The sequence below is a fragment of the Panthera pardus genome, unplaced genomic scaffold (genome assembly GCF_024362965.1).
Source record: "Panthera pardus isolate Hobbes unplaced genomic scaffold, ASM2436296v1 HiC_scaffold_20, whole genome shotgun sequence".
Lineage (NCBI taxonomy): Eukaryota > Metazoa > Chordata > Mammalia > Carnivora > Felidae > Panthera > Panthera pardus.
Window position 1 is genome coordinate 28,882,971 of NW_026526766.1, and position 13,913 is coordinate 28,896,883.

The window sequence follows — 13,913 nt, forward strand, 5'->3', positions numbered from 1 at the left end:
CTCAGTCGGTAGATCTCTTGATCTTGGGGTTGTGAGTTCAAGCCCCATGTTGGGCAGTGAGCCTCCTTAAAAAAAAGTAGGCATTAATCACACATCCCTTATAACTTCTTTGGGAGGTAAAACCACTTCTAGTACCTTAAAAAAATAATGGTTTTTTTAGCAGCTGCAGTTACTGCTTTTATCTTCCTCTCGTAGTTCAGCGTCCCATTCCCCACTAGCAGTTCCCAAATAGGCATCAGTGCAGTTTGACATCTGCATGGCACTGGGAGTCGAGAAACCTGGGTCTTTTCTTTGGCCCAACTTTGGCCAGTCTTCTCATGCTGCAGTTTCTCCATCTGCTAGAAGCCACACACAACAATTGACACCCACTTCACAAGGATATTATGAGGAATGAAGTGATAATGGTTATAAGATGCTTTGAACCTTTCCAAAGGAAAGTGATCTGAAAACACATGTTCTTTTCATTCAAGGAAGAGTGTCTTTTGCCCCTGGATGCAGCTGAACAATGAACTCTCCTGCCCTCACACTTTTGCCCCTCCTAAGGGTCTCTCCATCTCTTCAGAACTGAAATCGAAGGGCAGACAAACAGGGCGACTACAGCAGGGGCCAGGCCACCTTCAGCAGGAGAGACATGAGCAAGAAGGCAGGAGTGTTTGGAGCAAGCACAGGCCCTTCTTTTCCACAGATTTGCCTGCACCAAAAGTCACGACCAGCATATCACGATGCCTAGGTTCAGCATAGAAAGAAAAGCGGGGGCTTTGTAGCCAGACAGCATAGACTTGGATCCCAGCTCTTCAAGTACCATCTGTGTGGCCTTGGATAAATCCCTTAACTTCTTGGAATTTGTATTTGCTCATCTCTGAGATGGGGATAATAGTATTGGTCTTGCACAAATGTTGTAAAGTGTAAATGAGATTTTCGCTACAGTGCCTGGTACATAGTAGGTGTTCAATAAATAGTAGCTGCTGCTTTTATGCCTTTACTTGATAGTGGACAGAGGAGTTCTTATTTGCTTTGTTTTTGGTGCCATGGTATAGTAGTACCTGTGTGTGCAAATACTAAATATGGCAAAGCAAAATTTGCCTTAATACTTTCCAACGGAATAACCCACACAGTTGGCCTGGTCTGTTGTTCAGGTTGTAGACCGTAGCACAAATTGTTCACCAGCATGTATATTCATTCCATGGGGAATCATCCTGCAGAGAGCGATGGGGCCCAGTGTCTGCACATGGTCTCTCACTCATCCAGTGCCACCCTCCACATCCATCCCCAGCACACCACGTCTGTCTAATCCTCTTCACATAGCCTCTCATGTGAACACATTCACGGCCTCCACTTCAGTCTCCCTGCCTCCAGCCTCTTTTCCCTCAGGTGCTCTTCCTTGACTCCATTTTGTTTGTGCCATTCTGCAGCCATATTCAGTGTCTCTTTGATGAAGCCCAGGCCCAGGGACAGGGTTTCAGCGTTCTCACAGGTTACCCCTTTTCTTCCCTCACCTCATTCTGTGTGCCAGCCCAGGTGACCATGGCTTTGCGCTTTCCTGCTTCAGCTCCCTCTACCTGCATGCACTTTCCTTCTCTTTTACTGGTCCTGCTCCATCACTGGGCATAGCACAGCCTTCCTCCATGACGTGGTCCAAGCTTTGCTTCCTTTAAGAAGACTCCTGGCATGCCTGAGTGGTACAGTCAGTTAAATCAAACTCTTGATTTCGTCATGATCTCACGGTTTATGGGATTGAGCCCTGTGTAGGGCTCTGCACTGACAACACAGAGCCTGCTTGGGACTCTCTCTTTCCCTCTCTCTCTGCCAGCAGCCTGCTTGCATGAGCATACTCTGTCTCTCAATATAAATAAATAAGCTTCAAAAAAAAGGCTCCCCTAACACACCTCCCACTGTCCTTCTAGCTGCCGCACTTGATGCAGCCGGTGCCCCTTCCACACATAGTCCCACCTCTCCGCGCAGGCCCTGGCAGCACGGTGACTATGTCTGTTGTGTGTCCCTACCGGACAGGCCCCAGGGTTTCCGATCTGAGGCTTCCCCAGAACCCTGTGCCCTATAGATCTATGCAGGGAATGAACGCCCGCAGGCAGGAGGCACTGCCTGTTCTTCAGTTTTCTCTGGTGAAGACTGGGCCTTGCTCAGTAGCATTCCAGGACTCAACTCCTCAGCCCCTCCCCATGCCACCCCTAACAACGTGTTTTTAAGCTAAAATTCCCTGAAGGAAATTTATGTCCGTGCTCTTACTCCTCCACGGGGAGGCACAACAGCTGTTCGCCATCTTTTGTAAAATCACTCAAAAATGGCCATGAAGTCACTCCCAGACTTCTCTTCTTCAGGACATTTAATCCCAGTTCCCTTGACCTCCCTTGCGGATCCAATGCATTCGGCCCTTTGATCCTCACTGCCACTCTTGTCTAAATCCTTTCTAAATTCCCTGTCTTCCTCTCAAGTTGTGCAAGGTTTAAGAATGCCTGTTTTTCTAGAATGCCACAGCACAACAGAGCTCAGGTCAGAGTGAGCCTCTTGCTTTGGCTTTCCTGAGTTCGCTGGAAGGATGGCGACAGGAGCTTTTGGCCCCAGGGCTCCAGACCCAGGAAAGGAAGCAGATGAATGGGCGGCTTAGGAGAAGCTTCAGCAAAGCTTCTGGGAAGGAAGGACAGGAAGAAAGCAGGCATGCCTCTCAATCAGGACAGACAACTTAGAGCACCAGCAGATTCCCCCCCCCCCCACAGCTGTTGAGGCCCCAGGGCAGGAACCCAGCACCACCAAGTGACCCGCCCTCCTGAGTGCCAGACAAGGTGGGGATGGTCTGCATTTGTTCCAAACGAGCAGGCCGTGCATGGAGCACCTTGTCTTCCGTGGAAATTATACAGTCTCTGCCTTTGCAGCCCCTCACATTTCCTTAGAAAATAAGACCACTTTGAGTTTCCTCAGATACTTCTCCAAGAGGCCCCTTCAGCCCTGCCTACTCTCCCTAGCAGATCAATCAGGCCTGTTACAGGGCATTTCCAGCACTGCTCCGTGCCACCAACCAAGCTCAAAAAGGAACAGTGACCTGGATTTAAGGTGTTCTGGGAGCCACCTCCTCTCTTCCAGTCATCCACCCACCCCTGCGCCACGTGCTGCACACACACACACAGGCACATGAGTGCACACGTGCATGCACACACGTCTCTACACTCTCATGGTCATGAGGGGGAGCTTGGCCACTCACACCTGGATTGATGCTGCTAACTGGCCACAAAGAGGTGGGGCAAGGCTCGGGGACAGTGGCACCCGGTGGTACCTGCACACGAGGCACATCCAATAATTCCACTGAGTCTGGGAACCTGGATGAGCCCAGGGTGAGCAGCCTTGGGAGGTCGTCACTCTCCCCTTCTCCACCGCTGGCCTCTCCCCTTCCCCTGCTGTTCATCTCACAGATGGACATCACCTTGAAAATGAATCCAAACCGCTTTGTCTGTGTAGTCCCTCTTGCCCCCTGTTTTGTTTGGAAATACCAACAGCTGAGCCCTTTGGCAACCTTGGCTTTTGCTCTGGCCCCAGGAAGACCAAGGCACCCAGCGACTTGCTTCTCACTGGGGAAGAAAAAAGAAGTGAAAATATCAGCCCAGCCCCCTCTTCCCCACCCCCACCCACTTTTCCCTCCTCCCCTTCCCACCACTTCCCAGCCTGGGAGGTGAAAGGAGCTCTGGCCTTCAGTACCTTCACAATGCAGACAGCACTGTATCTTTCCACAGCTTCTCTGTAACCCCTAAAGGGAGGGAGGAAAGGGATATTCTATATATATACAGTTTTTTAACGTTTTGGAGCCTAACACCTTGGGAATCTCTTACTGGGAAAGGTAATTTTTAAATTAAAAGGGAATATTTTTTATTGAGTCCACTGTGAAATGTGTTTTCACTCATTCCAATAAAAAATACCAGTGGGAATCGTCTTACACCAGGAACTGGTCTCCGTTCTGGATTTAGAGAAGTGAGTAAAACAGACATTAGACCCTGATCTCAGAGAGCTTCAACCCAGCGAGGGGACAGGTAAAGGGCAAGTGGTTAAATAAATGACAGTTACAAACTGATGAATGCTGTGGTGCAGGGGACAGGGAGCACAGTGGGTGTCACACACAGCCTGGGAGAGGGCTTGGGAAAGGCCTCTGCGAGCAGAGATACGGGGCATGAGTGGGAGTTATCTAGAAGTGAGCTGGGGTTGCTTTAAACATCATTAGCCCAGGAAGACAGGAAGACACAACCTAAGGTCTCTTGACCCTAAATATACTGGATCTTTCACAAATTTAAGAAGTATTCAAATCAGCAGGACCTGAAACCAAAAGAATTTCAGCTGGGGCGCCTGGGTAGGGCTCAGTCGGTTGAGCGTCTGATTTCGGCTCAGGTCATGATCTCACAGTCCGTGAGTTCAAGCCCCACGTCGGGCTCTGTGCTGACAGCTTGGAGCCTGGAGCCTGTTTCAGATTCTGTGTCTCCCTCTCTCTCTGCTCCTCCCTTGCCCATTCTCTTTCTCTCTCCATCTCTGAAAAATGAATAAATGTAAAAAAAAAAAAGAATTTCAGCAGACTTTGGGTCAGACTTAACAAGCAACTGTAATGTTTCAAATAAAGCAGAATGTGGGCCTGCTTAAAACAGAGGCATGGAAACTGTGTGCACTCTTGCAGCCAAGCCCGTCTGTGCTCTGACGGTGAATTGCACCATTTATGCCTGTCACAGCCCCTCGTCACGATAAAGTTCAAATGTCACTTTGGTGTACTAAGTGCTACAGCATTCGGATTTCACTGTGCCGCCAGCTCTGGGGGAAGCAGTCACGCCTGATGTGTCCTGTGGACATGCCCTATCGTCCGTGAATCGGTACTCCCAACCAAACAGTTCCTGCCAAGGCATTGAGAGCACCTACGATGGTGTGCCTCTGATGTTTAGATTTCATGGTGCACCTTCCTATTGACCGAAGCTGTCCTGAGTGTGGCTGGGTCCCCCCCTGTACTTTAACCTGGGACAGAGTTGCTTTCTCCAGAGAGCAGCTACCTCTCTGGAAGACGGATGCTGTGAGGTACCATAGAAACGTGCTATGTAATAAGTGCTCTGTACCTTTTTAATCCTTTCCTTTTCATTTTATTTTTAAAGGCTTGAGTTGTCTGTGGAGAACATCTTCCGAGACTGGCTTGAGAGTTCTGGAATACCCCAGGTGCGCCCAACATTGCTGCTCAGGAGAGTCTGTGGAGGATAGTAAAGCTTGCTGCTTGGTGTACTGCTTAGGACAGTGATTTACTTATGTGTGTAAATATAAAATTAATCATCTGGCTGAGTTGGAGTATCCCTGAGTCGGGAAAATGACAGTCTCCCACCCTTGTCAGCCTGCCATCATGACGTGTGTCTCTGGCCTCTGCCTCAAGTGGTGCTGTAGGAGGGCGCCTGGTTGACCTTGAGCGGTGTGTTAAATGAGATCTTGCAAAGTGTGGTGTATGTTTTGGGTGCTGTCACCAGGCAGCACTTCGAGGCTACCAGTGGATTGAGCAGGTGGCCTCCAGCTCTGCTCTTTGGACACAGCCGGATGAATGAGTGAGCCGGCTCGCCTGCAGCTCTCCTCTGACCTGTTGTGCCCTCATTCCCCATCATTTCCCCGGTGCAGCTAGCCCCTCAGCTTCCTCCTCTGGCTCTGCATCCCTGCCTCAAGCTGGTCCTATCTGCATGTGCTATTTAGATTCATCTCTCTGTCTTAGGGACCAGGACCTGCCCCTCCTGAAGGTTCTGCTGTCTCCTCCTCTTTCGGCCCATGGGCACCTCTGTGGGAGAGACGTTCCCACCCAGCCCCAGCTCCACAGGAACTACCTGGCTTGAGGCCTCCTCTCTCTCCACTCTTCCCAGGTCCTGTGCTTCCTGGAGCCTGAAGGGCAGCCCCCGAGTGCTGACCCTCACTAGAGCATGGGCCCTGGGAAGTCGAGGGAGGCATCCTGTGTGGGGCTGGTTAAAGGACTCTGCAGGCCTGGAGCTTCCCAATCTGGGCTGGTCCCCCGAGCAGCTGCAGACCCATCACAGTGGGCCCTAGTGTCTGGGGGTGGACCCCCATGGCTGTGAGAAACTCTGCCCTGGGTCCAGGCAAGCAGCCCCCTTAGCTTGCTCGTTTCTAGTTTCATGGCTGGTTATATGAGCTTCCCCTTGGGAGTGTCTGAATGTCAATGAATGTCTGTGAACCATGAAATTAAGGAACAGGAGGGGCTGCTCTCCATTACCTTTTCATCCTCTCTTTGCATCTTTGTCCTTTCTGTCCCACGGGGGGGATGTCGGCCACCAGCCGCCATGAACTCATTCCTAAAAAGGACGCATTGCCTTCTGTTCGGGGATGCGTGGCACCTGTTAAAAGTTATTTGTTTGGCCCAGTCCTTGGGAGCAGAAAATAAAATCCTGAGGTCTAAAAAGCAACACAAAACAGGGGTGGATAAGGCAATACCTTGTCCTGGGAGCCAGTGCTCTCACCTCCTAGGTATTGTAATGAGGTTCTGTGACTTCCACGGTGGTGGAAGTCATTTGCCGAAGTCATTGCCAGGCCATTTGCCGACTAGAAAAATCTCAAAAACAAAGTTAAGGATTGTCTGATCCCAACTAGCCAAGCGCTGCCTTCTTGTTTTAGATGGGGGCAGAGGGCATTCGCCAAAGCTGCATGCCTTGTGCTCCGAGGCCAGGCGGTTGCAAGGCGCCCAGACATTCTTTCCGCGGCCTGGCAGCTGGGAAGAGTGGGGAGCTCAGAGAGCAGAATCCTGAAATTTCCTGGCTCCGAACAACAAGGCCGCTGTATTCAGCAGTTAGCCCTCAGGGAAGAGGAAAGAAAGAGTCCTTAATCGGGTGCCCAGAAGCAGGCGCACCCTGCTTGGGTTGTAACACTGGGACTGACCCTCTTGGTCCCAGGAGGTTCCCTGATTTCCCCTGAAGAGAAGGAGGCTGTGCCACCAGCAGGAGGCTTTTGCTTTTCATTAAAAGTGGGAGGGGTGTGGCGAAAGGGAGATTTGCCTCTAAGCGGTACATTTTTTCCAAGGTCTAGTTGCGTTTGTGACAGCTTATAGTGTAGACAAGAATTTCTGCTATAAACTGACGAAACCTGCTGTCAAAACACAGCCAGGTGCAATGAGGCCAACCCAGCTATAAATTGTCTTTAAGACCCAACTGGTATTTCCTTGGGCGCTTAACTGTTCAGTAAAAACAACAGCATCAGACAGAAAAGACCCTGATTTAGTGCATATCTTTCCATTGGTGAATGATCAGACAACATCGTTTCATCTCTGTACCCATTCTCTGCCATTATGTATATGGTTGATGCTGATTTACTTGCTCACAGCCCTTTTTGTGCTCCTTGAGCGTTCCTTCTCCCTTCCACCGCAGTGAAAGGTTCTGCAAAGGCCCGGGACCCTCTGGTTGCAGGAGCCTGGCGGTGAATGGGACACCTTGTTCTTTGTCCTCATCATTATAATATAAAGTTACTAGTGTGCTTGGCCTGGATTGACAACCAGGGCACTGAAATCGCTTCGATGCTCTTTGTTCTCGTTAAAAATTTCTGTCCACCAGCAATTGAAGTCATTCATGACAAAAGAGTCACGTTCTCCTGGTAAAGTTTTCATTCCACAGGTTACAGAGGCTTTTTGTCTCCTCTCAGGAAGGCTTGCCTTGTGGTTGGCCTCGATTTTCCTTTTTGGCCACACTGAATGGAAATCATTAAAAAAAAATGTGGAAATCACTTCAGCAGCAATAAAAGTAAGCATGAGCCCCAAAGAAGTAAAAGAAATTGGATCCAAACCTCTTTAAAGAACACCCAACCCTGTAACCTTTGGCTTTGCAAACAGATTTAAAATTGATTGTACCATTGGTATTATAGGTTATTTCCTTTTATGACTTTTTTCTAATTATAGAAGTATTACATATTTATTTTAGAATATAAAAAAATTGTAATAAGAAAATTAAAATGGCCCAGAGATAATTTTTTGGGATAAATCCCTTCAGTCATTTTTTTTTGATGTATGAATACATAGTTTGACCTTTGTCTACCTTTTTATTGTTGTTTTTGTTTTGTTTTGTTTCTGAGAGAGAGAGAGAGTGCATGCGTGAGCAGGAGAGCAGGGCAGAGAGGGAGAGAGAGAATCTTAAGCAGGCTCCACACTCGGTGTGGAGTCCAACATGGGTCTCAATCCCATGACCCCAGGATCACAACCTGAGCCCAAATCAAGAGTTGGATGCTCAACCAACTGAGCCACCCAGGTACCCTGTCTCCCTTTTTAAAACTCAAAATAAGATGTTCTCTGTAGCAAGTTCAAGCAGTAGCAAAATATAAAGAGCAAAAGCCCTTGCCCCCTCAGTCTTACTCCCCAGAGCACATCCACGCTTGCTAACCACTTAGTATGAGTCCTTCCACACATTTTATGTGATATACAGAATGTAGGTGCATATCTTAAAAAAAAAAAATGTTTATCTATTTATTTTGAGAGAGAGAGAAAGAGCGAGGGAGGGCAGAGAAAAAGGGAGAGAAAGAATCCCAAGTAGGTTCTGTGCTGTCAGTGCAGGACTCTATCTAACAAATCACAAGATCATGACCTGAGCCAAAATCAAGAGTTGGAGGCTTAAGCAACTGACCCACCCAGGCATCCTTTTTTAATGTGCATACCTTTTTTAAATAAAATTGGAATCTTTTTATTCAAACTGAAAGTTCTCATTTAAAAGTATATCTTAAGCAGTTTTCCATATCCTTTGATATAATTTAAGAGCCATAGTTTTTAACAGCGGCATAACTTTCTCTTTTTTTTAATTTTTTAAGTTTTGAGAGAGAAAAAGAGTGTGAGCGGGGGAGGGGCAGAGAAGGAGACACAGAATCTGAAGCAGGCTCTAAGCTTTGAGCTGTCAGCACAGAGCATGACACAGGGCTCGAACCCACGGTCTGTGAGATCATGACGTGAGCTGAAGTCAGAGGCTTAACCGACTGAGCCACCCAGGCGCCCCTGCAGCTGCATGGCTTTCTAACAAATGGTACTGTAATTTAATTTACTCAGATTCCCTCCTCGCCCCCACTGTTGGAATAGTATACATTATTTCTTAGAAAGTCACCCATTCTGCTAATTTGGCCATTCTATAAATAGATTTTGATTTCTTTTCATGTCTGCCCAAAGGTCTCCTCCCGCCCCCTACCAGCCCATATGTACACATATTCCAATCTCCTTTTAAAACATTTATATGCAGATACATTAGAAATAACTTTTCCCATCCAGTCTTTCATCTCTACTTCCTTATTTTAGCTGCTACAGAATTCTCTGACTCCTCTTTTTCTTTGAATTCCTGGCCACATTGCAAAGTCCTGGTATCCTTATGTACATATTTATTAAATTTTGAATTTTCTTTCCTTTCCTAGCACCTCCCCCATTGTTTCATTGTATTTTGCTTGGACTGGTTCAGTAACTAATTGGTTTTTGGTTTTTTTTTTAATTTTTTTTGTTTAACGTTTATTTATTTTTGAGACAGAGAGAGACAGAGTATGAACGGGGGAAGGGCAGAGAGAGAGGGACACAGAATCGGAAGCAGGCTCCAGGCTCTGAGCCATCAGCCCAGAGCCCGACGCGGGGCTTGAACTCACAGACCACGAGATGGTGACCTGAGCTGAAGTCGGACGCTTAACCGACCGAGCCACCCAGGCGCCCCTCTAATTGGTTTTTTAGCCACCAAACCGTCCCCCATCTATTGCTGCATCAATACCAAGTGAATCTTTCCAAAAGACTCATCCTCACCAGGAACTTTTTTCCCCACTGACAGTGGATTGAGAACAAACTCTTTGGTCTGCTATTTGAGGCTATCAGCAGAACTGCCCCAGGCTGTCTTTTTAAACTTTAATTTCTACCCTCCTAGGCGTATGTCCAACCATAATTTCCAATCTCTACATGATCGTTTCTTTGCCCCCAGCCTTCCTTTGTGCATGCCTTTTTCTCTCCCTGTAATGCCTTCCTTTCTGTGTCCTTAGCAAGTGTGGTAGCCTGCCTTACATTGTTGCTGTTTGCGTTGTGCCTCATCCACAGGCTGCCCAACCCCCCCGCCCCCACCAGAGGCAACAAGGGCTGTGTCTGACTCATCCTTGCCTTACCTGCTGTGATGCACATAGTAGGTGCTCAGGGTCTATGGCAATATGGCAGCTACTAGCTACATGCAGTTATTAGTGCTTGAAAAATATTTAGTGTACCTGAAGAGCTGAATTTTTAATTGAATCTAAATCTAAAGTTAAAAGAATAATTCAGTTTTTGTTTGGAACAACTTTGGGTATGTGAATGAATCTACTTTTTTTTTTTTAATGTTTATTTTTGAGAGAGAGAGACAGTGTATAAGCTGGGAAGGGGCAGAGAGAGAGGGAGACAGAATCTGAAGCAGGCTCCAGGCTTTGAGCTATCAGCACAGAGCCTGACGTGGGGCTCAAACTCATGAACCGTGAGATCATGACCTGAGCCGAGGTCGGACACTTAACTGACTGAGCCACCCCAGCGCCCTAATGAATCTACTTTTTAAACTAAATTTTATGAAATCTAAATACAGTTCAAGCATTTCTGGTTAAAATTTAGCACTTGAGGTGGACTGTGAAAACTCATCAGATTTAGATTTAATATAAAAAAATGAAGGGTAAATATCTCTTTAATGTTTTTTAAAATATTGTTTACATGTCAAAATGATACTATTTTGGCTACATCATAACCCAATGCATATATACCCAGTAAAAAATACTATTAAAATTAATTGTAGCTGTTACATGTTACTTTTTAAATTCACCAACTAGAAAATTTTAAATGACAAATGTGGCTTGCGTATATTCCTATTGAACAGTGCTGCTATAAAGCTATTAGTTGAATTAAAATCTGAGTGCACCATGCCTTAAAATCCCCCACCAAATAAATGTAAGTGAAAACATCTATATTTTTGTCAGATGTATGGATAAAGATACAGCTTGACCAACCCATACACGCCCTTCAATCTGCTCTGACGGCACAGATGATTATAATGCATGGATGGGAGCGCTTATTCACAGTGGACATCCAGAAGGGCATGAACTAATTACCAGCCTCACTTTAGCTCCTCATTTCAACTCCCAGGCAACCTGTTTTCCGAGGTACTATTAAGTAGCATACAGACGCCAGAGCGCCTCACGGCCCATCTCGGGCTCTGTCTGCTCTGGGGAAAGTGCTCAGCACATGTGACATGGCAAAATCATAGGCAGCAGTGGCACCGATGAGGATAGAGAAGATGGGGGAGAGCTGATCACATCGAGTGTCTGGGAAATAGGCGGGAAGCAGCTCAAGCTCCCAGACTTGCTCCTGCATCCCAGAAGTTACAACAGCAGGCTATTGTGTCGTCTTGGAAAACACCACTTCTTTTTAAGCACACATCTACAAGTTGCCAAAGGCCACACAAGCAAATGATAGAAAACTCAAGTCTCCTAGGGAAAGTGGGCCGGTTACAAAACAGGAAATTTGATAAGATGTGGTGCTTGTAGCACAGAGAAAGTCAGTGGTTCATTAGGCGAATAACTTGTAGGCTTGTTTTTGCACGGTTTAGGTAATAACACCAACATTATTTTTTGTTTGTTTAATTTTATTTTTTATTTTTTAAAATTTACATCCAAATTAGTTAGCATATGGTGAAACGATGATTTCAGGAGTAGATTCCTTAATACCCCTTCCCCATTTAGCCCATCCCCCCTCCTACAACCCCTCCAGTAACCCTCAGTTTGTTCTCCGTATTTAAGAGTCTCTTATTTTGTCCTCTCTGTGTTTATATTATTTTTGTTTCCCTTCCCTTACGTTCATCTGTTTTGTCTCTTAAAGTCCTCATATGAGTGAAGTCATATGATTTTTGTCTTTCTCTGACTGACTAATTTCACTTAGCATAACACCCTCCAGTTCCATCCACGTAGTTGCAAATGGCAAGATTTTATTCTTTTTGATTGCCGAGTAGTACTCCATTGTGTGTGTGTATGTATGTATATATATATATATATATATACATACATACACACACACCACATCTTCTTTATCCATTCATCCATCGATGGACATTTGGGCTCTTTCCATACTTAGGCTATTGTTGATAGTGCTGCTATAAACATGGGGGTGCATGTGTCCCTTCGAAACAGCACACCTGTATCCTGTGGATAAATGCCTAGTAGTGCAATTGCTGGGTCGTAGGGTAGTTCTATTTTTAGTTTTTTGAGGAACCTCCATACTGTTTTCCAGAGTGGCTGCACCAGCTTGCATTCCCACTAACAATGCAAAACAGACCCTCTTTCTCCACATCCTCACCAACATCTGTTGTTGCCTGAGTTGTTAATGTTAGGCATTCTGACAGGTGTAAGGTGGTATCTCATTGTGGTTTTGATTTGTATTTCCCTGATGATGAGTGATGTTGAGCATTTTTTCATGTGTCGGTTGGCCATCTGGATGTCTTCCTTGGAGAAACGTCTATTCATGTCTTTTGCCCATTTCTTCACTGGATTATTTGTTTTTTGGGTGTTGATTTGATAAGTTCTTTATAGATTTTGGATACTAACCCTTTATCTGATATGTCATTTGCAAATATCTTCTCCCATTCTGTCAGTTGCCTTTTAGTTTTGCTGATTGTTTCCTTTGCTGTGCAGAAAAAAGCTTTCTATTTTGATGAGGTCCCAATAGTTCATTTTTGCTTTTGTTTCCCTTGCCTCCGGAGACGTGTTGAGTAAGAAGTTGCTGCGGGCAAGATCAAAGAGGTTTTTGCCTGCTTTCTCCTCGAGGATTTTGATGGCTTCCTGTCTTACGTTGATGCCTTTCATCCATTTTTTTATTTTTTGTGTATGGTGTAAGAAAGTGGTCCAGGTTCACTCTTCTGCATGTCGCTGTCCAGTTTTCTCAGTACCACTTGCTGAAGAGACTGTCTTTATTCCATTGGATATTCTTTCCTGCTTTGTCAAAGATTAGTTGGCCATACGTTTGTGGGTCCATTTCTGAGTTCTCTATTCTGTTCCATTGGTCTGAGTGTCTGTTCTTGTGCCATAACACCAACATTATTTTAAGGCCCGTTGGGATACTCCATCTCAGTGGTGTCTATAAGAATTCTACATTTAAATTCTTTTAATGTTTATTTTTGAGAGAAAGAGAGAGAGAGAGAAACAGAGCATGAGTGGGGGAGGGGCAGAAAGAAAGGGAGACACAGAATCCGAAGCAGGCTCCAGGCTCTGAGCCATCAGCATAGAGCCTGATGCAGGGCTCGAACTCGCGAATTGCAAGATCATGACCTGAGCCGAAGTTGGACGCTTAATCAACCTAGCCACCGAGGCGCCCCAAGAATTCTACATGTAATGGTCATTCAAGAAAACCGAGACTGGTTGGTTTGTTTTTTACAAATTCCAGAGAAATTGTATTTTTCGAATTATATCTGCTATGAGAGCCTTAGTTCTTTTTTTTTTTTTTTTTTTAATCAATAATAGCATTTACCATTATGAGGTGAGCTTTGGGGGCTCCTAATAATTTTGCTGTCATTTTTGTCCAGTGGTTTGACTCATGTTTTCTAAGTGAGTAGACATCTTGTAAGGGGTACTTTGAGATACATTGACTAGATTCTCTGGCCTCAGTTTGGGCAGGGCCTGTAATGTTGAGTCACCATGGTTTATCGAATAAACCCCTCAGAGTGATACACTGTTCCACAGTCACAAGAGACGGAGAGTTTTCGTTTGTAGCCTGATTTTACATGAAGGCGTCTGTGCCTTCATGCTCGTATTAGTTCAGGCTGCCACAACAAAATCCCACAGACTGGGAGGCTTAAGCAACAGACATTTATCATCTCACGGTTTGGGAGGCCGGAAGTGCAAGATCAAGGTGTGGGCAGGTTTGGTTTCTCCTCAGGCCTCTTTCCTTGCTTACATACAGC

At 45.9% G+C, this 13,913-nt stretch overlaps 1 protein-coding gene across 13 annotated transcripts in view; it reads left to right on the forward strand.

Annotated features, from left to right (window-relative positions):
- AOPEP (aminopeptidase O (putative)) overlaps positions 1-13,913 on the forward strand; it is a 342,850-nt gene that overhangs the window by 235,413 nt on the left and 93,524 nt on the right. For all 13 annotated transcript variants that reach the window (XR_008424187.1, XR_008424185.1, XR_008424186.1 and 10 more), the window contains one exon: positions 5,130-5,190. Coding sequence is in view for 10 of the 13 variants with exons in the window: in XM_053907863.1 (XP_053763838.1) it covers positions 5,130-5,190 (61 nt within the window). In the remaining 3 variants the exon portion in view is untranslated. The remainder of the gene's footprint in view (positions 1-5,129; positions 5,191-13,913) is intronic.